Genomic DNA, 25492 nt, shown 5'->3' on the forward strand with positions numbered 1-25492 from the left:
TCCAGGGAGAAATAACTTTCGAGAGGGCTTTTATTTTGGTAAATATCTGTTATTGAGTCGATGCCTCTGTTCCAGGGAGAAATAGCTTTGAAGAGGTTTATTTTAATTGGGGACACTGGGTTTGTCGGCCTTAATTGGGGACACTGGGTTTGTTGGCCTTAATTGGGGACCCTGGGTTTGTCAGCCTTAACTGGGGACACTCGGTTTGTCGGCCTTAATTGGGGAGACTGTTATGTTTAGGACCTTAACAGGAGAGTTGTTAGGGTTAGGGCCTTAATTGGCCCTAATTGGTGATCTTGTTAAGTTTTAGGGTTGTGAATATAGAACTGGTTAGATTTAGGTTTGGGGGTCTAGGGAAAGTAGTATATTATGGTAAGTATTAGGAGAATATTAGTTGAATAAATGAATTTATTTCAGTGAGACTTAACTTTGGAAAGGAATTTATTCAGATAAAGGTCGACTGATTGAATAAATTATAAGGGGTATTGGTTTATAGTTTGATAGTTCTATCCTAAAAAGTAAGAAGTGATACAGTTGCATCACTGACCCCCATAAGGGATGGTCTGAAATGGTGGTATCCTTAATATAAGGTGATCCAGTTACATCACCAAAGGTGGCAGGACCATCTTTGCTCCAATTCCAGTGAGAATTAACTTTGGAAAGGGTTTTGTTTTTGTAAATATTGTTCTTAGTGGCTAAAAACCTCTATTAGAGGGAGAAAATAGCTTTGGAAAGGTCTTTTATTTTGGTAAATCTCAGTCTTGTTGAATAAATACCTCTATTCCAGGGAGAAATAACTTTGGAGAGGGCTTTTAATATGGTAAATGTATCAGTGTTATTGAATCGATACCTCTGTTCCAGGGAAAAATGACTTTGGAGAGGGCTTTTATTTTGGTAAATATCTGTTATTGAGTCGATACCTCTGTTCCATGGAGAAATAGCTTTGAAGTTTGGCGCTCAGACCTCGGCAGGAAAAATTCACGCTGAATTATACTTCAATATGCATAAGCAGGCGTATGAGAATAGGGATATTTCCCCCCAGGTCTGAAACTGGTGGTGGAGTGGAGATAAATAAAGTTTGTTCAGTCCATATGCTGAATTGTTTGAGCTAGATGTCCAACTTGATAAATACAGGTTTGCATGAACTGTCCATGATGAGCAAGCATGAAGCGACTGTGGAGAGGAAAAACTCCCCTTTGGGAAGAAATCTCTGGCAGAACCAGGCTCAGCATGTCGGTCTTCTGCCGGACCGTTTTAAAGAGTGACTGGGAATTCCATGAGAGTCCAGGAGGAATTACACTCTGATAGGGACGAGGTTGAAGGAGGACCGTAGGAAAGCCAGGCGGAGCTTGGCTACGATGGTGGAGAAGGGGATGGAGGTGGGTTGAAACCGGTCAGAGTCCAAACCGGACACGGCGCAGCCACCGCCTGCTCGCTGAGGAGAAGGCCGAGACGAGGATGTAGAGTTCTTTTTAAGATGAACCCAGGATACTGATTGGCTTCGAGGAGGAGCAGTTCAAAGCTGATTGGCTTGTGTCGGAGTCGGATGAGTCCCTGATTGATGGAGGTAGGCAATAGAGTTTCTTCAGTCTGAATTTTCGCTTAAGCTGCATTTTAATTGGGGACACTGGGTTTGTCGGGCTTAAATGGGGACCCTGGGTTTGTCAGCCTTAATTGGGGACACTTTGTTTGTCAGCCTTAATTGGGGACATTGGGTTTGTCGGCCTTAACTGGGGACACTGGGTTTGTCGGGCTTAATTGGGGACACTGGGTTTGTCGGGCTTAATTGGGGACACTTGGTTTGTTGGCCTTAATTGGGGACACTGGGTTTGTCGGGCTTAATTGGGGACACTGGGTTTGTTGGCCTTAATTGGGGACACTGGGTTTGTCGGGCTTAATTGGGGACCCTGGGTTTGTCGGGCTTAATTGGGGACACTGTGTTTGTCGGCCTTAATTGGGGACACTGGGTTTGTCGGCCTTATATGGGGAGACTGTTATGTTTAGGACCTTAACATAGCTTTGGAAAGAAGTTTTATTTTGCTAAATATCAGCTTTGCTGGTTAAATACCATCTTTCCAGGGAGAAATAACTTTGGAAAGGACTTCTATTTTGGTAAATATAAGTGTTATTGAATAAATACCTCTAAGGGATGGTCTGTAATATAATATACAGTGGTGTCCTTAGCATAAAGGGGATACAGTTGCATCACCGAGGGTGATAGGATACCATTTGGTGTTTCCAGTGAGTTTAACTTTGGGAAACTGTTTTATTTGGTACATATTAGTCTTGCTGGCTAAAAACCTCTATTGCAGGGAGAAAATAGTTTTGGAAAGGGTTTTTATTTTGGTAAATCTCAGTGTTATTGAATTAATACCTCTGTACCAGGGATAAATAACTTTGCAGAGGGCTTTTATTTTGGTAAATGTCAGTGTATTTGAATAAATACCTCTGTTCTAGGGAGAAGTAACTTTGGAGAAAGCTTTTATTTTGGTGAATATCAGTGCTATTTAATCAATACCTCAGTTTCAGGGAGTGTTAACTTTGAAGAGGTTTTATTTTAATTGAAAATAAAATAATATATACCTAATATACCCTAACTTTGGAAACCCATTTTATTTTGATACATATGAGTGAAAATGACCTTTATTATAGTGGGGATTACCTTTTGGAAGGTTTATTTTTTAACAAATTTATAATGAAATATTAAGGTAGGATTAGGGTCTAGATCAGGACTAGTATTTTAAGGAGACTGTATCCAGTTAAAAGAAGTAGTGGATGTTTCTACATCCAGATAACCTCTGAGCCTGCATAGGCTAAATCTGGATAGATTAAAGGATTTTGTTAAGGGTTTTTGTTAAATTTGGATGGTAATATTGGTAATTCTGTCCGGGGAACAGAGGTAGCTGGTGTGTTTACACACAGACAACCGCCGAGCCTGTCTAGGCTGAATCTGGTCAGAATCACCCAAGTATTTTGTTAAAGGATAATAGTATTTGTAATTTGGTTTTTATGTTAAAGGTTTGAACTTGGATATATATATATATATATATATATATATATATATATATATATATATATATATATATATATATATATATATAGAATTTTTGGTATAATAATGTTATTTGGGAGGAAAAATAAAGGATTTTTGTTGAAGGATTTTAATATTGATAAATAAGTCTTATGTTGACAATGGTTTAAACTTGAGTATATCTATTTTTGTTAGAGAGATTTTGGTATAACCTTTGTTTTTTGAGAAAGAATAATTGAAGGTTTTTGTTAAAGGATTGTATTATTGAAATTGTTTTATGTTGATACAGGTTTAAAAATTAAATATATATGTGTTTTGTTAGAGAGATTTTGGTATAAAAAAACTATGATTTTTTTTGACAGAATAATTAAAGGCAAGGCAAGGCAAATTTATTTATATAGCACAATTCAGTACAGAGACAATGCAAAGTGCTTTACATGATTAAAATATAGGAAAATAAAACAGAATAGTGTAGAAACAAAGAAAGAACATTTGAAAACAGTAAAGCATTTTAACTTGAACATTCAAAGGCAATTTTAAACAAATGTGTTTTTAATCTTGATTTAAAGGAACTCAGGCTTTCAGCACTTTTACAGTTTTCTGGAAGTTTGTTCCAGATAAGTGGAGCATAGGAACTAAATGCTGCTTCTCCGTGTTTGGTTCGTGTTCTAGGTATGCAGAGTAGGCTGGAGCCAGAAGACCTGAGTGGTCTGGATGGTTTATACGCTGATAACAAGTCTGTGATGTATTTAGGTGCTAATTCAGGGATTTATAGACTAACAGAAGTATTTTAAAGTCTATTCTCTGAGATATAGGGAGCCAGTGTAAGGACTTTAGAACTGGGGTGATGTGCTCTACTTTCTTAGTCTTGGTGAGGACGCGGGCAGCAGCGTTCTGGATCAGCTGCAGCTGTCTGATCCACTTTTTAGGCAGACCTGTAAAAACACCGTTGCAGTAATCAATTCTACTAAATATAAATGCATGGATTAGTTTTTCCAGATCCTTCTGAGTCATTAGTCCTTTAAACCTGGAAATGTTCCTCAGGTGATAAAAAGCCGACCTTGTAATTGTCTTTAGATGCTTTTGGAGGTTCAGGTCTGAGTCCATCACTACACTCAGGTTTCGGGCCTGATTAGTGGTTTTTAGCTGAAGCGACTGAAGCTGTGTGCTAACTTTTGATCTCTCCTCTATTGGTCCAAAAATTATTACTTCTGTTTTGTTTTTATTCAATTGAAGAAAATTTTGGCACATCCACGTATTGATTTTATTAAAGGATTGTTATATTAGTAATTTCGGACACATCATCAGTAGTGGACCCCGGGGTCACAGGGTGTTTCGGCCATCGTCACTAGACACCCTACCTGAGGAAGGCCCAGCTGGGATTTGATCAGGTTCCAGTGTGTGTCATTTTACCAAATTGAAGTTTTGTAAAAGTGAAAGTTATGGTCCCTAAGAATCTTAGATTAGGGTTTGATTGAATGTTTATTGGAAATAAGGTCCCTTTGTAAGGGGATCAATAAGTTCCCAGAATGGTGATCCAGCAGTGTGGTTTTTAATGATTAAGGTTTGAATTTTTATATTTTTATTATAGATATTAGCCTGAAGTTATGGCTTAATTAAGTTTGATTCTATATTAGGAGTGGGTTAACCTTTTAAGAGGATCAATGTATTCCCAGTAGGGTGATCCATCACCAGGTTAGGCTTAGGGTTTTTGGCTCCTCTCAAACATTTTTGAGCGTGTTTCTCATGGATAAACCTTGCATACACAAGTTCACTCTCACAAGCACCTACAGATGCGTGGATTCAGGTACTTACAGACTCACTTCTATACAGCTATATTATCTTTAGTAGCAAAGGATAAAATACTTTTTTCAGAATTTTAAGTCTTTTTAGTCTTTTGGCATAGTTTTTACAGGCACTGCATTTATTAGAGGAGTTTGTCAAAACAAAGCAAACAATCCAAAATCCCAAAGTTTTTATTTTTTAATCAGAGAAGCAAAGTTGATCATCTCGTAGAGACAGACTGCAGGAAGAACCTCACCTTTATGCTGTCGCTCTGTGAAAGTGCAACATCAAAGACAGGAAAAGGCTGACGTTTTGCTTCCACAGAGCCACGAAGAACATGGGGGATATAAAGCAATAGTGGGATTATAACAAGATTTTATGTAACATGTAAGAAGGAGAGCAACAGCCCTATATTATTTATTTTTAACAAAAGGGACCACTAATGACACTTTATTTGGATCTTGTTACATCATTGTAAATAAAATTTTGCTAAAAATAAAAATAAAAACTCTTTATTTGTTTATCTAATTAAACTCCTTGATTTGCTGCAAATCAATAACATGAAAAATGTGTGTCGTTAAATCAGATAAATATTCAAGATGCATGTTAAACATTTTTCATGACTATAATATTCTATACTATAAGGTCTTTTTTCCCTTTTTTATTTTAGGTCAGATAAAAAGAGTACACATGAATACATTAGATGATCAAATGTGTGATAGGACTGTAGAGAAAGCATTCACTGAAGAATCTTGAGTATTAATAGATATTTATATTCATGTTTTCACACGTTTGACGTGTAACTTGTAAGAATGCATGCTTGGTATGAAGGATTACTGCAAAGTCAACAACTCAATGCCAGTGACTGTCCACTGTGGCTCAAGGCTCATTTGTACATGAACTCTTTCTGCAAAAATGTATTTATTACACAAATGCATGTTTACTGATGTTTAATAACATTTATTTCAAAAGTCTTTCCAAGGTTTAACCAAAGATTTAGTTCCACATGATGGCAAACATTTTTGAGGAAGAAATAGTTTGTATAAGAAACTTCTTATTTCTTTGGACTGTAAACCATAAATAATAGGGTTCAGGCTGCCTGGCACAATAACAAACAGAATGGCAGAGAGTTTTCTGTAGTCTGAATATTGAGGAAACCGATGGAGAACAACAATCGTATAGCCACTTAGTGACATAATTAGATACACAACCAGATGAGTGCTGCAGGTCTTCATCGCTTTACTGTTCAGTGTTTTGTTCTTAGTAGCCAAACAGACTGCCGTGATCTTACCATAGGTGAGAACCATGCAGCCAATAGACGATACAAACAGCAGCACAGTGAAAGATAGACCAAAGATGTTATTAATAACCACACTCTCACAGGAGAGCTTAAATAGTGAGGCATTGTCACAGAAAGGGTTGGTGATGAGAGTCCGGCATCGGTTCAGCCTTACAGTCAGGCCCAGCAGAATCACAACCAAAACAAAGGGTACCACCCAGGAAAACACTATCAGCTTTACAATCATTCTGCTGGTCATTATTGTGCTGTAGTACAGAGGTTGACAGATGGCCACATATCTGTCAAACGCCATAACCATCAGTACAGTGTGTGAAGAAGTGCCGAACATGTGTGTCGTAAAAGCTTGAATCACGCATTCATAATAACTGATGAGACGCTCAGAGGGGGGCAGTAACATGTCTGACAGCAGACGGGGTAAAATGTGAGTACTTCCTATAATATCACTGATGGTCAGGTTACAAAACAGCACATACATGGGCTGATGAAGGCTCTTTTCAATGCAAATGATTGTTAAAATACCCAGATTCATGACCATAAAAATGATGTAGGAAAACAGAAACAGAAAAAAGACGAGGTGTACTGAATCATCTTTGACCTTCAAGCCCTCCAGCTGGAGTGTAGGACTGTTGTAGGTGTAGTTCTCCATCAAGCTGAAAAACAAAGCAATGTTTAATAAAACTGGAAGTTAACTAATAAATGACATTAAAATTCTTCTTCATTTGTACTTCAATGGGTAAACTAAACCAATGAAATAAATCCACCAACAATTACAAGTTAGAAAAAATTAATTGACATAAAATATTAAACACATGCTTTTTGAGGTTGATACCTTCTGGCATTAAGGTTGGGTTAAAACAACAATTAGTGTTGACTGTATTTCTAGATGCAGTTTTAACATTGGGAGGGGAGGGGAGGGTCACATAATCTCAGAGAATGGGTGATGTAACCTTTAGAAACACATTATTTTCTTTCACTGTCACCAGGCAGTATCAATACACCTTTACGTTGGTACCAGGTATTTGCCACCAATTCTGCAATTTACGTAAAGAAAATGGAAACTAAATTGATTGATCTTGTGATTAAATCTTCTGCAGTATACTGTCACTGCAGAGGCTAATGTCTGTTTTCAACAGCCAACTGGGCGGGAGAACTCCTTAAGTTCAGAAGTTTTGACCCAGGATTTCTTTTTTTCACCTTAGAAATATTTGGTCCAAGGTTGACGCTGAAAAACTAGTCCATGCATTTCTTACTTCAAGGCTGGACTATTGTAATTCTTTACTATCAGGAAGTCCACAAAATGCAGTTCAAAGTCTTCAACTGATCCAAAATGCTGCAGCAAGAGTTCTGATGAAAATCAACAAGATGGATCATATTTCTCCAATTTTAGCTTCCCTTCATTGGCTTCCTGTTAAATCAAGAATAGAATCTGGAATTCTTCTTTTAACGTATAAAGCCCTTAATAATCAAGCTCCATCATATATCAGAGCTCTGGGCTCTGATATATGATGGAGCCTATAGGCCAGCAGCCTAAGCCTTTAGGCTTAGGCTGCTGGCCGGCATCAGGGCCTATTTCTCTCACTCTGCTGAGTTCTACTGTTCTCCAGTTTTGCATTGCATTGAAATGACTGTTGTCATTTCAGCTTTTAACTTTTTACGCTCTCTCTTTTTCTTCATAGTAGGTACACCTGGTCTGACGTTCTGTTAACTGTGACATCATCAGGGAAGACAGATCACCCGCTATTATCATCTAATGTAGAACAGATTACTGGATCAATGTGAGCTTCTGAGCTTTCTGTGTCTCTGCTCTGTCTTCTCTAAGCCCCAGTGGGTCGAGGCAGATGAGCGTTCACACTGAGCCTGGTTCTGGTTCTGCTGGATGTTTTTCCTTCCCGCTAATGGTTGTTTTTTCTTCCCACTGTCGGTTAATGCTTGCTCAGTATCAGGAATTGCTGCAAAGCCATGGACAATGCAGACGACTCTCCCTGTGGCTCTACGCTTCTCCAGAGTGAATGCTGCTTGTCGGGCCTTTGAAGCAATCAACTGGTTCCCTTATATAGGACATTTTTGACCCATCTGTATAACATGATTGAATTTGACTTTGTAAAGTGCCTTGAGATGACATATTTCATGAATTTGCGCTATATAAATAAAATTTAATTGATTTCTTATCCTGAAACGGAGAAGAGTTGCTTGAGAACCTTGAGCTGACCACTTATGCGCAACTAGATTCATGTCTCCCATGTACTCTGAACGGTCTGAAGGCTTTCTTTACTTTGCATTATTGACATACTAACTCTTTTCACGTTATATTACTGTGTTTTTCAACTGCCGTGTTCCACTAACTTTTATGATCCTGTTTTAATTTTCTGTGTTATGACAACATACGCATTATGTTGATCATCATAGTTTTATGATAATAACCATTTTCGATCTACATCGGGAACGTCAACAGGCAGCTTCTGGAGTGAGTTGGAAGATTTAACAGATGTGTTTCATGAAGAAAACTATTCTGTATTTATTGCACAAAAAGATCAGAGCGATACTTGCGTTTCAGTCAAGCATAGAAATTGAATTAAGAAGAAACTCGATGCGCATATCAAAACAGAAAGATGAAGGAAGGATTCTATGATGATCATGAGAAGCCATATTGGTCCATGAACTTTATCTGTGCTCCTGTGTCCAAAATGCAGGTCCAAAACTTTACCCTCTTTAGTTGAGATTAAGGAAGAGTACTGCTACATCTGGGATTAAACAGAGGGTGACCTGGGTAGTGTCATGGAAAAAAAAATAAAAAAAAATAAAAAATGGAGAACAGATAAGTGGATCATGGCTTGTCTACTAGAAAAGGGGACAAAAGAAAACATAGAGGAAAACAACAAGAAAAGGGATAAGAGAGGGACAAAAGGAGAAAAAATAATGTAGATCTATTCTATTAAAATTTCTGTATCTGTATAATGGGTCTGTTATGTTTTGTCTTCACAATTCAGAGGGCCCCATGCCTTTCTTTGCCTAGGGCCCCAAATTTCCTAAATCCGCCCCTGTTCATCATATCTTGAAACCGGTTTCGAGGCATTGTGGCTTTGATGTGTGCATTCCCAAAGTCTTTGGACCACACATCCCACATGGCGCCAACACTCCCCTGTGCTGCCTTCATAAACAGAACTGCAATGAAAGCCATCAGCTCATACACGCTCATTTTCCATCCATGTTCTGTTATGCGACCCTGCTGGACTGTGCAGTCTCAGCACACCAATATCCACCAAACAGAGGAAGATTTGGAGGCGACTTGTAGTTTTTTCGGCTTGCAAACTCAGTTGGCCCTCCAGTATATATATGCGTGCGTGTGTTTGTTTGTTTGTTTGTTTGTTTGTTTGTTTGTTTGTTTGTGTGTGTGTGTGTGTGTGTGTGTGTGTGTGTGTGTGTGTGTGTGTTTGTGTGTGTGTATGTATGTGTGTGTGCGCGCGCGCGCTGAGCGGAGCGGAGGAGCGATCGCACTGAACTGATTTGAGTTATATTTGCCCCCTAGTAAATAGGGCAGATGGTCATTATTGTATAAATATTCTTGCTTGCCATCTTTACAACTTTCCAGCACATGCAGATATACAGCTGATCGCTGCGCTGGTGTGTCTGCTGTCAGAAATTTTTCCGGTCTTGGCGACACTGATGACGTAGACCTAGTTATGACGTAGATCTCAGGTAAAACACTCGTCAACAGAGAGGTTTGAGCGAAAACCGAAACTGAAGGGGGTGGAATGGTTCTCCAACGACAGGGCTAATGGGGCATTTACATCTGAACAGGGATTCATGAGTTGTGAAGTACTAATAATAATAATAATAATAATTGAACTTTATTGATCTCACAATGGAGAAATTCACTTCTGCATCTTAACCCATCCCCTTGGGGAGCAGTGGGCTGCCACTGTGTGGCGCCTGGGGAGCAATCAGGGGTTAAGGGTCTTGCTCAGGGACCCAGAGTGGCAGTCTGCGGGATTTGAACTCAGAACCTCTGGGACCAAAGCTCTGTGCTCTAACCACTAGGCCACCACTCCCCTTACCACACCCCTTACTGTCGGGGTGACTGGAGGCTGACGAAAATTCTCGTATCTCTGGGACTTCTAGTGTTAAGCTGAAGTGAGAGACTTATCTTCAAATCGGCTGGCAGTTTCTCCCTATGCCAGGGAGGAACTGAGTTTCAGAAAGGTTCATTCTCACTCATCCCGGGGCCTGTTCCAGCCCCATGCATGGCTCCTGCAGGCTTCCAGTCACATGCCCCCCCCCTCCTTGAGTGCTGGTCCTCTGTTGATGGAGGAGTGTGTGGAGAAGAGAGCTGAAGAAGAGAGAGTCTGTGCTGTGACTTTTATCTGTAAGGAAGGGTCACAGCTGACCTCCTGCTGAGAGAAGAAGGGCCGTCCAAGCCTTGAGGGTCTCATGTTGCAGTATGACAGAATTCCTGTTAAACTCTTCCACTGTTCAGAATCCAATCTGAGATCAATTATCTATCATGGCGTCATTGCATAACATTAGGGTTCTGCAGGCTGCGCCCAGTCAGGGTGCAGCTATTTTCCTCCCTCTCTCTCACAGGTGGCTGTTGATGAGCAGGGAGGTTCTGAGCCACAGGTGTTTGGCATCACGCAGCCCGCAGCGGGTGCATAAAAGTGGAAGGCTCCCAGCACAACACTGAACGTAGATCGACCGGTAAATCGAGAGCTTTGCCTTTTGGCTCAGCTCTCTCTTCACCACAACAGCGCCTGCTTCACAGCAGACGCCGCACCAATCTGCCTGTCGATCTCCCGCTCCATCTTACCCTCATTCCTGAACAAGACCCCAAGATACTTGAACTCCTCCACTAGGGGCAGCACATCCTCCCCAACCCGGAGAAGGCACTCTACCCTTTTCCGGTTCAAGACCATGGTCTCGGAGTTGGAGGCACTGATCCTCATCCCGGCCGCTTCGCACTCGGCTGCGAACCGCTCCAGTGAGAGCTGTAGATCACGCCCTGATGAAGCCAATAGGACCACGTCATCCGCGAATAACATAGACGCAATCCTAAGGCCACCAAAACGGATCCCCACAACACCTTGGCTGCGCCTAGAAATTTTGTCCATAAAAGTTATGAACAGAATTGGTGACAAAGGGCAACCTTGGCGGAGTCCAACTCTCACCGGAAACGAGTCCGACTTACTGCCGGCAATGCGGACCAGACTCTGACACCGGTCGTACAGAGACCTGACAGCCCTTATTAAAGGGTCTGGTACTCCATACTCCCGGAGTACCCCCCACAGGATCCCTCGGGGGACACGGTCGAATGCCTTCTCCAGATCCACAAAGCACATGTAGACTGGTTGGGCAAACTCCCATGCCCCCTCCAGGATCCTGCTGAGGGTCTAGAGCTGGTCCAGTGTTCCACGGCCAGGACGAAAACCACACTGCTCTTCCTGAATCCGAGATTCGACTATCCGACGGACCCTCCTTTCCAGAACCCCTGAATAGACCTTACCAGGGAGGCTTAAGAGTGTGATTCCTCTGTAGTCGGAACCCTCCGGTCCCCCTTTTTAAAGAGGGGGACCACCACCCGAGTCTGCCAATCCAGGGGAACTGCCCCCGATGTCCATGCAATGTTGCAGAGTCGCGTGAACCAACACAACCCCACAACATCCAGAGCCTTAAGGTACTCAGGGCGAATCTTACCCACCATCAACCAGACCCCCATGACAAAAAGAGGAGCTGAAGCATCCACTGTGCATAAATGGGCTCTGAGGCATCCTCCGTGGGGTAAAGCAGCTTTATGTAGGGAGAGAACCAGATGGAATGACTTGAGGTAATTAGAGGAAGCAGCAGGTAGAGCTAATTTGGTGCAGAGCGGTGGCATGTAGGTGACTAAGCAAACATCAATAAGACTCAACTTGAACCAAAATTAAAACTGTTAAATGTGATTTATTAAATATACTAACGTTTTATCCTCCAAACACTTTGTTAGTTAATGATTTTATTTTTGATAATTAGATTGATTTATTTTGTCTTATAAATCCCTGGCTGCAAGGGATTAATTTCCACTGTTATGCTGATGACACTTAGCTTGATTTATCCATACATTTTGATGAATCCAATCAATTACTTCAACTACAAGCATTTCTTGATGACATCAAAACCTGGATGACTTTAAATGTGTCAGGATTCTCTGTGCTGCTCTACTCTAACTCTATTCCACAGGTGTGTCTGGTTGGCTGAGGAGGCGTGGCCCACACCTGCAGCTCGTTGCAGGCGGCTTCCTCTGGCTTCTTAAGCAGAGCGCTGACAGATGGAAGACGCCAGAGCCTTAACCAGTCGTGGTACGACGTGGCCTCTGTCCCTACGCTCGGACACCAACTTGTGAGTTTTTGCTCTTCGTTTTTTGACTAATTTTTGGATCTCTGTTTGCCTCAGATTTTTGTGCTTGGATGCACTCACCCGTCTTGACGTCTCGTTCCGAAGAAACAGACCAGCAGAACCGCCTGCTCAGATTTTGCTCTGGCGCTCCCCTCATACTTCCTGGATGTTACCCAGCGAGGCCTGAGTTCCCCTCTCCCGGTTCCTGCTGGTTCTGCATTCACTCTGGTCAATCCATCTGTCAACCGTTGCCGACGAGGTTCGCTCAGGATCCCTCGCCAGTTACATCAGCCGCCCTCAGCCACCAGCCGCCTAACTCCAGCTGAGTAGAATCATAGAGTATTCCCGACGCTACTTCTTCCCGGTTAGGTCCGCCCGGCTAAATGGTAAGCAGCGCACTTCTAGCAATTCCCCTGGTTCAACTTTCAGAGTTTCTGACTTCCTCTTTCTTACAGACTCGCCAGCCTTGACGTTCTGACCCAGCCGACTCACCCGTAGTCCCGTCCCTAGATCTGCCTGTTTCTTAAAATAAACATCTTAAAACTGTGCTTTGCCTCCCGATCGTATCTGCATGTGGGCTCGTCACCTGAAAACCATGACAGAAGAAGGCTCTGGCCACCAAAGTCCAGCGGATACGTTCGGGCGGCAGTTAGCCGCACAGCAAGAGCAGATGCAGTCGCTAGGTTTAGCCGTAAATTCAACACAGGAGCAGCTTCATAGATTAGCCGCTCAGTGTAGCCAGCTCATGGACACAGTTACTTCCGCGATGACGTCGCCTGTCACTCAAAACCTTAGCACCCCGCCTCCCGTCGCTCCGAGCACTGATAATCAGCTTTGGGCTCCGCCACTTGAGGGCGCGTCACCTAGTCCGGAGAGATTCTCTGGTGACCATGGGAGTTGCGGAGGTTTCCTTTTTCAGTGTAAACTGGTGTTTAACCGATCCCCCCAGACTTTCGCCTCAGATGAGGTTAAGATATCTTATGTATTACGACTCCTAACAGGTAAGGCACTTAGTTGGGCTGAGGCTCGATTCCCTGATTGTCAGTCATTCGGGGTTACTTTTCAGGAATTCGTTACCGAGTTTAAGACTATTTTTTCGCCCGAGTTAGATTCGGCTCACCAGTCTCGTCATCTCCTTTCGTTAAGACAGCGCGGTCGACGCGTATCTGACTTCTCAGTGGAGTTTCGTACGGTTGCCGCAGCGGCGGATTGGCAACCAAGACCGTTAAAGGCAGTATTTTTTCAGGCTCTTGATGAGTCCCTTAAGGATGAATTAGCCCGGGTGGAGGAACCCGGGGATTTTGAGGATTTTGTGGCGCTAGCCATCCGGTTGGATACCCGGCTACGTAGTCGGAGCCGAGTTAGACCGAATCAAGTCATGCGATCATCCACCTCTTCCACGCTCACCCATAGGGAACCGCGGTCCGCTCCATCACCTCCCGAACCCATGCAGTTGGGCCAGGTTGGTTTAACCAATAAGGAGCGTCAACAGCGCTTCGCGGGCAACTTATGTCTATACTGTGGAGGGGAAGGTCATTTCCTTAAGGATTGTCCGGTTCGGCCAAAAGATCCAGTCCACCGTTCGTAACGGGGAGAACGGTGGACGTTAATAGTTCTAGCCCCCGAGTAGTTACTAAGGCGCCATCTCTTTCTCGCTTACATTTACCAGTGACGTTAATGTTTGATCAGGATACTTTCGATGTCTCGGCTCTAGTTGATTCCGGTTCGGACTTCAACCTAATTGACCAAACCGTAGTGGATCAGCTTCGTGTGCCGGTCGAACCTTTACCCGAGCCTCTCCGGGTGTCGTCCTTGGATGGGCAGAGTTTAACCTTAATCACCCATCGCACTCGACCTCTAGTAGTGATAGTTTCGGGTAACCACCGGGAACAACTTTCGTTTTTCGTGTTCCCTGTAAAGCGTTCACCCGTTGTTTTGGGTTTAGCCTGGTTAAGTGTCCACAGCCCGCAGTTTAACTGGGCCGAGTCCCGATTAGAATCTTGGTCTCCAGCTTGTCATTCTCGTTGCTTACAGTCCGCTCGCCCTGTATCTGTTACCCCTTCCCCTGAGACAGAATCTGGGGACGTTATTGACCTATCGCTAGTTCCGGAGGAATACCACGATCTTCAGAGAGTATTCAGTAAGACTCAGGCTTGTTCACTTCCCCCACATCGCCCTTACGATTGCGCTATTGACCTTTTGCCTGGGGCTCCACTACCGGTGAGTCGGCTCTACAACATCTCCAGGTCAGAACGTCAAGCGCTCGAGAAGTATATAGGGGAATCTCTAGCTACGGGGTTAATCCGTCCTTCATCCTCCCCATTGGGCGCCGGTTTTTTTTTTCGTTGGTAAGAAGGATGGAACCCTTCGACCCTGTATCGATTATCGAGGGCTTAACCAAATAACCGTTAAGAACAAGTACCCGCTCCCTCTATTATCCTCAGCCCTCGAACCAGTCCAGAATGCTAAGATCTTCACTAAACTTGATCTGCGCAACGCTTATCATTTGGTTCGGGTGAGACAGGGGGATGAGTGGAAGACGGCCTTTAAGACCCCGCTAGGTCACTTTGAATACTTAGTCATGCCTTTTGGTTTGTGCAATGCCCCGGCAGTTTTTCAAGCATTAGTGAACGATGTCCTTCGGGATTTTCTGAATGTTTTTGTTTTCGTCTATCTTGACGATATCCTGATTTACTCTCGTGACCTAGAACAACATAAACAACACGTCCGTCTTGTTCTCCAGCGATTATTAGAGAATCGCTTATTTGTTAAGGCCGAGAAGTGTGATTTTCACCAGTCTTCTGTTTCCTTTCTTGGTCTGATTTTAGAGGGCGGACAGGTGAAGTCTGATCCGGAAAAGATAAGGGCAGTGGTGGAATGGTCTGTTCCTGAGTCGCGCAAACAGCTCCAACGCTTTCTTGGTTTCGCTAACTTCTATCGGCGCTTTATCAGGAACTATAGTCAGGTAGCATCTCCTTTACATGCTCTCACTTCCCCCAAAGTACCTTATGTCTGGAGTCCAGAGGCCGAGGAGGCTTTCAAGTAAACTTAAGGCCCGTTTTTCCCAGGCTCCCATACTAGTTCACCCCGACCCAGCCAAACAGTTTATCTTAGAGATCGATGCCTCTAATACCGGGGTGGGAGCGGTTTTGTCCCAACAGTCGGAGGTAGACTGTAAGTTGCACCCTTGTGCGTTCTTCTCCCGTCGTTTATCACCAGCAGAGCAGAACTATGATGTAGGTGATCGTGAGCTACTAGCTATTAAACTAGCGTTGGAGGAGTGGCGGCACTGGTTAGAGGGATCCGAGCAGCCCATCATAATATGGACAGATCACAAGAACCTCTCCTATCTGCAGTCAGCCCGTCGACTCAACTCTAGACAGGCCCGTTGGTCTTTGTTTTTCTCTCGATTCAACCTCACCATCACCTACAGACCCGGCTCCAGAAATGTCAAGCCTGATGCACTGTCCCGTCTGTTTACATCTTCTGAACAAGAGAGGGAGCCGGAACCGATTCTTCCTCCCACCTGTACGGTTGGAGCGCTGCATTGGGATCTGGAGGACAGAATCAGACAGGCCCAACTCTTAGACCCGGACCCAGGTACAGGGCCACCTGGGCTTAAGTACGTTCCCCAGTCTGTTCGTCCTGAGGTTCTACGTTGGAGTCATGACACGAAGTTTTCCGCCCATCCGGGCATTTTTAGAACCCAGTCCCAGGTCTCCCGGCGGTTCTGGTGGCCTTCATGGACTAAGGATGTTCGAGAATATGTTCTCGCCTGCCCCGTTTGCGCCCAGAATAAGTCTTCTACGCAGCCACCTTCCGGTTTGTTAAATCCTCTTCCCATCCCCAGACGTCCATGGTCCCACATAGCGATTGATTTCGTTACCGGTCTCCCCTTGTCCCAAGGTATGTCAACTATCTTGACGGTAGTTGATCGGTTTTCTAAGTCCTGTCATCTTATTCCCATCCGCAAATTACCCAACGCCCTCCAGACAGCTCAGCTTCTTATCAGACATGTGTTCAGACTTCACGGCATCCCTGTTGATATCCTCTCTGACCGGGGTCCTCAGTTTATCTCCCAGGTCTGGCGGCACTTTTGCTCTGCTCTGGGTGCCCGTTATACACTCACCTCTGGATATCATCCTCAGACTAATGGCCAAACTGAACGCATGAACCAGCAACTAGAGACTACTCTCCGCTGCCTTACGTCATCTTCACCCTCCGACTGGAACAAGTTTTTGCCCTGGGTGGAGTATGCCCTTAATTCACACATCACCTCAGCTACTGGACGTTCACCTTTTGAGGTTGCTTTGGGATATCAGCCTCCACTTCTACCCACAGAGGAACTCAGGATTCCCTTCACATCCGTAAACGACTACATTGCTCGCTGCCAGGACATCTGGAGATCAACCATCACTGCCCTCACTCGCACCGCAGAGCGGAGCAAGAGGTTTGCCGACCAGCACCGCCGACCAGCTCCTCAGTATCGCCCCGGTCAGAAGGTTTGGTTATCTTCCAGAGACGTTTTGTCCAATCCATCCGCTAAAAAGCTTGCTCCCCGGTTCACTGGTCCCTATGAGATAGAGACAGTGATTAACCCGAGCACTGTCCGTTTACGTTTGCCCCCTCACTCCCGAGTACACCCTACTTTTCATGTGTCCCAGATCAAGCCCGTTTTGGACAGCAACTTGTGCCCTCCTTCCGGACCCCCTCCACCCTCCCAGGACAGTCAGAACCCTCGGGTTCTCAGGGTTGTGGATGCCCGTCGGCGAGGTAGGGGTCACCAATACCTCGTCGACTGGGAGGGTTGTAGCTCTGAGGAGCGCTCGTGGGTTTCCGCAGCTACTATCTTGAATAAGGACTTGATTTCAGATTTTTGGGCTACTCAGCCCAGCACCTCTTCGTCTGGGCCGCCAGGAGGCGGCCGTTGAGGGGGGGGTAGTGTCAGGATTCTCTGTGCTGCTCTACTCTAACTCTATTCCACAGGTGTGTCTGGTTGGCTGAGGAGGCGTGGCCCACACCTGCAGCTCGTTGCAGGCGGCTTCCTCTGGCTTCTTAAGCAGAGCGCTGACAGATGGAAGACGCCAGAGCCTTAACCAGTCGTGGTACGACGTGGCCTCTGTCCCTACGCTCGGACACCAGCTTGTGAGTTTTTGCTCTTCGTTTTTTGACTAATTTTTGGATCTCTGTTTGCCTCAGATTTTTGTGCTTGGATGCACTCACCCGTCTTGACGTCTCGTTCCGAAGAAACAGACCAGCAGAACCGCCTGCTCAGATTTTGCTCTGGCGCTCCCCTCATACTTCCTGGATGTTACCCAGCGAGGCCTGAGTTCCCCTCTCCCGGTTCCTGCTGGTTCTGCATTCACTCTGGTCAATCCATCTGTCAACCGTTGCCGACGAGGTTCGCTCAGGATCCCTCGCCAGTTACATCAGCCGCCCTCAGCCACCAGCCGCCTAACTCCAGCTGAGTAGAATCATAGAGTATTCCCGACGCTACTTCTTCCCGGTTAGGTCCGCCCGGCTAAATGGTAAGCAGCGCACTTCTAGCAATTCCCCTGGTTCAACTTTCAGAGTTTCTGACTTCCTCTTTCTTACAGACTCGCCAGCCTTGACGTTCTGACCCAGCCGACTCACCCGTAGTCCCGTCCCTAGATCTGCCTGTTTCTTAAAATAAACATCTTAAAACTGTGCTTTGCCTCCCGATCGTATCTGCATGTGGGCTCGTCACCTGAAAACCATGACAAAATGTTTTGCTTTTAAATTCTGACAAGACACAAGTTGTAATTTTTTGGACCACAGTCGTCACAAAATAATCAATCACTTAATCTGGATGGCATTAACTTGGCCTCTGGTAATAAAGTAAAATATCTTGGTGTTATTTTTGACCAAAACATGTCATTTAAATCCCATATTAAACAGGTTTCCAGAGTTTCCTTTTTTCACTTCCGGAATATCGCCAAAATTAGAAACATTCTGTCCAGGAGTGATGCTGAAAAACTAGTCCATGCATTTGTTACTTCAAGGCTGGACTATTGTAATTCTTTACTATCAGGAAGTCCACAAAATGCAGTTCAAAGCCTTCAGCTGATCCAAAATGCTGCAGCAAGAGTTCTGATGAAAATCAACAAGAGGGATCATATTTCTCCAATTTTAGCTTCCCTTCATTGGCTTCCTGTTAAATCAAGAATAGAATTTAAAATTCTCCTTCTAACATATAAAGCCCTTAATAATCAAGATCCATCAAGTATCTCTTCATCTGAGAGTTTATTAACCAAATCTTCCAAAACCTGACAGACAAAAACAGCGATTGGTGTCCCAGAAACGCATGCTCAGATAAAAGGTGTGTTGATAGATACATACATGGGAGGACTGAACAATTTATTTATAAATATTTTGTCTATCCAATGAGGGCAAACAGGTTAATATAGCAGGAATAGGTCTCTGAGAGTACACAAAAACAATATACTATGAACATAGTATATCATCCAAACTGCAAAGCAATAAAACCTCTTCTGTTTGTTGTTTTGTATCGTCCACCAGGCCCTTACACTCAGTTTTTAGATGAGTTGTCAGATTTCTTATCTGATTTGGGGTTAAATACTGATAAGGCTATTATAGTGGGTGATTTTAACATCCATGTTGACACAGAATGTGATAACCTTAGTGTAGCCTTTAAAACTATCCTAGATTCAATTGGTTTTGCTCAAAATGTGCATAAACCGACGCACTCTTGGCTCCATACTTTAGACCTTGTGCTGACATATGGCATTGATTGTGAAGAATTAACAATATTTCCTCACAACCCTGTCCTATCTGATCATTTTTTAATAACATTTGAGTTTAATCTAACTGAGTTCTCCACCCCCAAAAGAGGGTTCCATTATAGTAGATCTTTATCGGATAATGCTGTATCAAAACTTAAAGAGTCTGTCCCCTTTTTAATGTCCTCCGTATTGCAGAAATGCCCTGTAGATGGCAGCAATGTTGTTTCTTCCAATTCACAAATAGATGTCTTTGTAAACGGTATGACTTCGTCATTGCGTTGTGCATTAGACAATGTAGCTCCCTTGAAAAAGAAGGTGATTATTCACAGGAAGCTGGCTCCTTGGTTTAATTCAGAGCTGCGTTCCTTGAAGCACAATGTTAGGAAATTGGAGAGAAAATGGCGCTCTACACACCAAGAGGAATCCTACTTAATCTGGAAGAACAGTCTATTGTTGTATAACAAGACCCTTCACAGAGTTAGAGCAGCATATTTTTCATCATTAATTGAGGAGAATAAGAATAATCCTAGATTTCTCTTCAGTACAGTTGCCAAACTTACCCAGAGCCACAGCTCTGTTGATCCATCCATTCCCTTAGCTCTTAGCAGTAATGATTTTATTGGATTCTTCATAAATAAAATTGATTCCATTAAAAATAAAATAATTGGCATCCTCCCAAACATGATTACCTCATCCTCAGTAAGTGAGGCAGCATTGGAGGAATCCTTAGAACCTGCGCAGTGTCTGAACTGTTTAAAAGCAGTAGAGCTTTTTGAGCTATCTAAAATTTTAGCTTCATCTAAACCTTCTACCTGTATGTTAGACCCAATCCCAACCAAGTTGTTTAAGGAGGTATTCCCTCTGATCAGTGGTCCTATTTTAGACATGATTAATCTATCCTTGGTAAATGGATATGTACCACAGGCTTTTAAAGTAGCTGTTATTAAACCTTTACTTAAGAAACCATCTCTTGATCAAGATGAGTTAGTAAATTACAGACCTATATCTAATCTTCTTTTCTTATCTAAAATTCTTGAGAAAGTAGTTGCTAATCAACTATGTGAACATTTACAAAGTAATGACCTACTTGAGGAGTTTCAGTCAGGCTTCAGAGCTCATCATAGCACTGAAACAGCTCTGGTGAAGGTCACCAATGATATTCTCATGGCCTCAGATAATGGACTTGTGTCTATACTTGTCCTGTTAGATCTCAGTGCTGCATTTGATACAGTTGATCACAATATTCTCCTACAAAGACTTGAGCATACTGTAGGGATTAAGGGAAAAGCATTAGGCTGGTTTAAATCTTATCTGTCGGACAGATTCCAGTTTGTTCATGTTAATAATAAATCTTCTTCAAACTCTAGGGTCACTTGTGGAGTACCACAGGGTTCAGTCCTTGGACCAATTCTATTTACTATATATATGCTTCCGATTGGCAAAATTATCAGACAGCATGGGATTAATTTCCACTGTTATGCTGATGACACTCAGCTATATTTATCCATAAATCCTGATGAATCCAATCAGTTACTTCGACTGCAGTCATGTCTTGATGACATCAAAAGCTGGATGACTTTAAATTTCCTGCATTTAAATTCTGACAAGACAGAAGTTGTAATCTTTGGGCCAGAGTCTTCAAAAAATAAAGTTCTTAATCAATCCCTTAATCTGGATGGCATTAACTTGGCCTCTGGTAATAAAGTTAAAAATCTTGGTGTTGTTTTCGACCAAGACATGTCATTTAAATCCCATATTAAACAGGTTTCCAGAGTTTCCTTTTTTCACCTCCGGAATATCGCCAAAATTAGAAACATTCTGTCCAGGAGTGATGCTGAAAAACTAGTCCATGCATTTGTTACTTCAAGGCTGGACTATTGTAATTCTTTACTATCAGGAAGTCCACAAAATGCAGTTCGAAGTCTTCAGCTGATTCAAAATGCTGCGGCAAGAGTTCTGATGAAAATCAACAAGAGGGATCATATGTCTCCAATTTTAGCTTCCCTTCATTGGCTTCCTGTTAAATCAAGAATAGAATTTAAAATTCTCCTTCTAACGTATAAAGCCCTTAATAATCAAGCTCCATCATATATCAGAGCTCTGATTACCCCGTATGTTCCTAACAGAGCACTTCGCTCTCAGACTGCAGGTCTGCTGGTGGTTCCTAGAGTCTCTAAAAGTAGAATGGGAGGCAGATCCTTTAGCTATCAGGCTCCTCTCCTGTGGAACCAACTCCCAGTTTTGGTCCGTGAGGCAGACACCCTATCTATTTTTAAGACTAATGTTAAAACTTTCCTTTTTGACAAAGCTTATAGTTAGAGTGGCTCATACCCTGAGCTATCTCTATAGTTGTGCTGTGATAGGCCTAGGCTGCTGGAGGACATCAGGGTCTAATTTTCTCACTCTACTGATTTCTACTGTTCTTCAGTCTACTGTTCTCCAGTTTTGCATTGTATTACATTGAAATGACTGTCGTCATTTTAGCTTTTAACTTTTTGCTCTCTCTCTTTTTCTTCATAGTAGGTACACCTGGTCTGGCGTTCTGTTAACTGTGACATCATCCAGAGAAGACGGCTCACCCGCTACTACCATCTAATGTAGAACAGATTACTAGATCAATTTGTGCTTCTGTGCTTTTTTGTTTCTCTTGTTGTGTCTCTGTTCTGTCTTCTGTAACCCCAGTCGGTCGAGGCAGATGACCGTTCATACTGAGCCCGGTTCTGCCGGAGGTTTTTCCTTCCCGTTAATGGGTGGTTTTTCTTCCCACTGTCGCTTCATGCTTGCTCAGTATGAGGGATTGCAGCAAAGCCATGTACAATGCAGATGACTCTCCCTGTGGCTCTACGGTTCCCCAGGAGTGAATGCTGCTTGTCGGGACTTTGATGCAATCAACTGGTTTCCTTATATAGGACATTTTTGACCAATCTGTATAATCTGACCCAATCTGTATAATATGATTGAACTTGACTTTGTAAAGTGCCTTGAGATGACATGTTTCATGATTTGGCGCTATATAAATAAAATTGAATTGAATTGAATTGAATTGAACATTAGTTGGAATGATTCAATTAAATATAGGTATAATATGCTGCAACAATAGTTATCATTGTAATGAAACCGATATCTAGAGGACCTATTCATTTTTTTAGGTATAAGGTTTTTTTGTCAAAATGTAAGACAAAGAAGACAAAAATAATTTCAAGACCAATTTTAATAAAACTTCAGTGAGTTTTGTTCTGCATTTTGAATTCAAAAGTTCATTATGATTTAAGAATTCTAATCAATTAAAATCAATGCAATATACAGTTTAATCCAGACAGACAAAATGTTTGAAATGTGAGCAGTAGCTTAGTCTCATTCTAAAAGTAACAGTTGGGTTACAGTTGGTGTTACTAAAAACACAGCTGATCATAAAAAACGAGTTTCACAAATAAATGAAGATTTTATCTGTTCTCTATAATTTCTTTGTTGAGGTGTTTTGGTATATATGAGGGGTTCTGGGTTTAGCTGTGCAGTCCTGAGCTAGTCTCACCACAGTTTCTGTGGGCTCTGGTGATCATAGATATCTGTTGAACTGTGTCGTGTTGAAACATGAGCTAAACTGTTTACATCATCTACAAGAAGCATCAGCTCCAGTGCAAGAGACAAAACATCTAAGAACACCAGCTTCAGTGTGAGTCGGTCAAGATTTGTTTCTTACTCTGATGGAGAAATGTTTGATAAAGCTGACCCTCAGGTCTTTACTGACCAGTCCATATATAATGGGGTTAATGATAGGGGGGATGATAAAGATAAGGATGCTGAAAAACTTCTTTATATTTTGGGAAAGAGAGGGAAACCTATAACTCACAATCACAATCAATGAAGCGATTTGAAATAGCACATACACAACAATGTGTGGTGCACAGGTCTGAAAGGCTTTGCTACGGATGCTGCTGTCCGTTCTTCCTTGTCTTAACGAGGCACTTAAAATTCTGATGTAGGAAAAAGCGATGAGAATGAAGGTCAACGAACTTAAAGACCATGTCATAGCTAGACCTGAAAGACAAAAAGTCAAAATAAGAGATTACATGTGCTGCATATTGAACACAATGTTTCTTTTTTTGTTTAAATAAGGGATATCCTGACCATAAATGTTGCTGACAGGAGTGGGAATGCAGGCCAGGTTTAGGATGCCCCGGTTGCTGCAATATATTTGTTGGATTGTGCGGCTACACAACGGGACGTTCATGTGGAAGGAGAAGAGCACAGCGATGAGCAGCAGGGCCACCATCCAGGCCAGAGCGCAGCAGCTGTGCAGCCGGGCTGAAGTCATGATGGAGTGATACCTGAGAGGTTCACACACCGCGATGTACCTGCAGGGAGAGTATGTTGTCAAAGCAATAAACCCATCAAAGCTACATTCAAAGACATAATCTCTTTAAATTGGTCATTCATTACTGTTATAATTAATTATACATTTTTCATTTTAAATCTGTAAAATTTCCTTATGGCGGGTAAAATTTCTTGTCTCTGTGTTTTCCTGTTAGATAAGGTGTTTATATGCAAGGACTGATTCTTTGTTGTGCATATTATAAGAGGTTGAAATAATACCGTCAATGCTGAATTCATACTCTTACAGACTTCATTACCTGTCATAGGCCATCACACTTAAAATAGTCAGCATTGCTGCACCATATGTGTGAGCACAGAAGGCTTGGGCGATGGCTGAAATGTAGGTAATCTTCTTTATTCCCATCAACAAATCCATCATGAGACGAGGAAGCACCATTGTGGCGCCCAGCAGATCACAGACCACCAGGTGACAGATCATTATAAACATGGGTCTGTACAGGTTCTTGTCTATCATAATAACAGAGATCACCACACCGTTCCCCAGTAGCACCACTACGTAGGCGAGCAAAGCCAAGAAAAACAAGAAAGGTCCGTTGCCTGGTTGTACATCAAAGCCCTGGAGTTCGAAAACAATCGGCTGCTTGAGAGGAGTCACCATGGTTTTGTTCTCCATCCAAAGCAGCACAGCTCTGTAAATAAATACAATAATAAACCTTCAGATGTTAGAAATGCTGCAAAAGTTTAAAATATTTATATGCTATCATCTCAAAGTGAAATTCTGCAAGGATTTATTTAAGACAAACATGTAACGGCTATTTTCACATTGATTAAAATATATTACCTCCAAATCATGCAGGTGACAATCAGATGGAGACTGCATCAAAAATACAAAACTGAATAAAAATGATCTCAAGCAGAGTTTGTCTGATTGTATCTAATAATCACTGCTCTATTTGTGTTGGGTAGGGCATCAACTCACTCTGATGAGAGCACTGACGTTGCTCTGAGTTGTTGATGGAAACATGCACCCCTTTAAAGGATTTCTATTTGTCTTTAACTCCATCCCAAACTTAGAGGTACCATGGAAACACCACTTCCACCTGAAGTACCTGTCAGGGGTATCTGGGCTAAGGTTTGCAATGCAAATGCAAAACACAGGAGACCTTCAGACGGTAAGCTGAAGAGTCTTCTAATGAAAATTTCCAAAGAAACAAAGTTTAAACAGAGCAATAAAGAAAAACAATAATTTGAAAAAGTACACAGAACAGAACAGAGATAGAGCTGCTAGAGAACAGCAACACCCATGAATAATTCAGTGATGACATGATCCACAAAATACATGTAGATCAGAGAAGCATACTCTCTTGACCCCCTGAGCAATTCATCGAGATTAATGATCCACTCTTCCTCCCCTTTCTTCAAAATTGGAACTACCACCTTAGCCTGACACTGCAGCAGTGCTGTCCTGGTCTTCCAGTGTTTAGTCCTGTCTCTCTCGTAGACATAGCTATTGGTTGATCTTTTACTGTTACGTTCCCTAGGTATTAGGCTTTTGTGTATTTATTCTTCATGCCCTGGGATTGTACAGTCTTCAGTTTTTTTCCCTTTTTTATGTTATTTAGCTTGTAGAGTCTATTTATTCCTTCTTGTATCTTGTTCCTGTTCAATTTCTGTTTACTCGGTCTGTTATATCATTACACATGTGTTTTCATTATCACCTGATCTACTCCACTGGTTCTTCATTCCTTAATTCTCCCTCACTTCCAGTTTTTAAACAGTTTGGTTTCATGTTCACATCAGTGAACATGAAACCAAACTAACCAAACTGTCTACTGTTGACCTCCTCCTGTTGTTTCCTTGTCTCTGCTCCATGCCTTGCCTCCCTGATGTCAGTTGCTGTAAGATTGTTAA

At 42.6% G+C, this 25492-nt stretch overlaps 1 protein-coding gene across 1 annotated transcript; it reads right to left on the reverse strand.

Annotated features, from left to right (window-relative positions):
- Window positions 1-5681: 5681 nt before the first annotated feature.
- LOC105921141 lies at window positions 5682-24581 on the reverse strand. The gene is made up of 5 exons (XM_036143497.1): window positions 24423-24581; window positions 23878-24270; window positions 23375-23601; window positions 22933-23284; window positions 5682-6766 (listed from the first exon to the last, which is right to left on the reverse strand). The coding sequence occupies exons 1-5, from the start codon at window positions 24431-24433 to the stop codon at window positions 5782-5784; spliced, it is 1968 nt and encodes a 655-aa protein (XP_035999390.1). The 5' UTR covers window positions 24434-24581; the 3' UTR covers window positions 5682-5781.
- Between the last annotated feature and the right edge of the window lie 911 nt (window positions 24582-25492).

The sequence above is a fragment of the Fundulus heteroclitus genome, chromosome 11, assembly GCF_011125445.2.
Source record: "Fundulus heteroclitus isolate FHET01 chromosome 11, MU-UCD_Fhet_4.1, whole genome shotgun sequence".
Lineage (NCBI taxonomy): Eukaryota > Metazoa > Chordata > Actinopteri > Cyprinodontiformes > Fundulidae > Fundulus > Fundulus heteroclitus.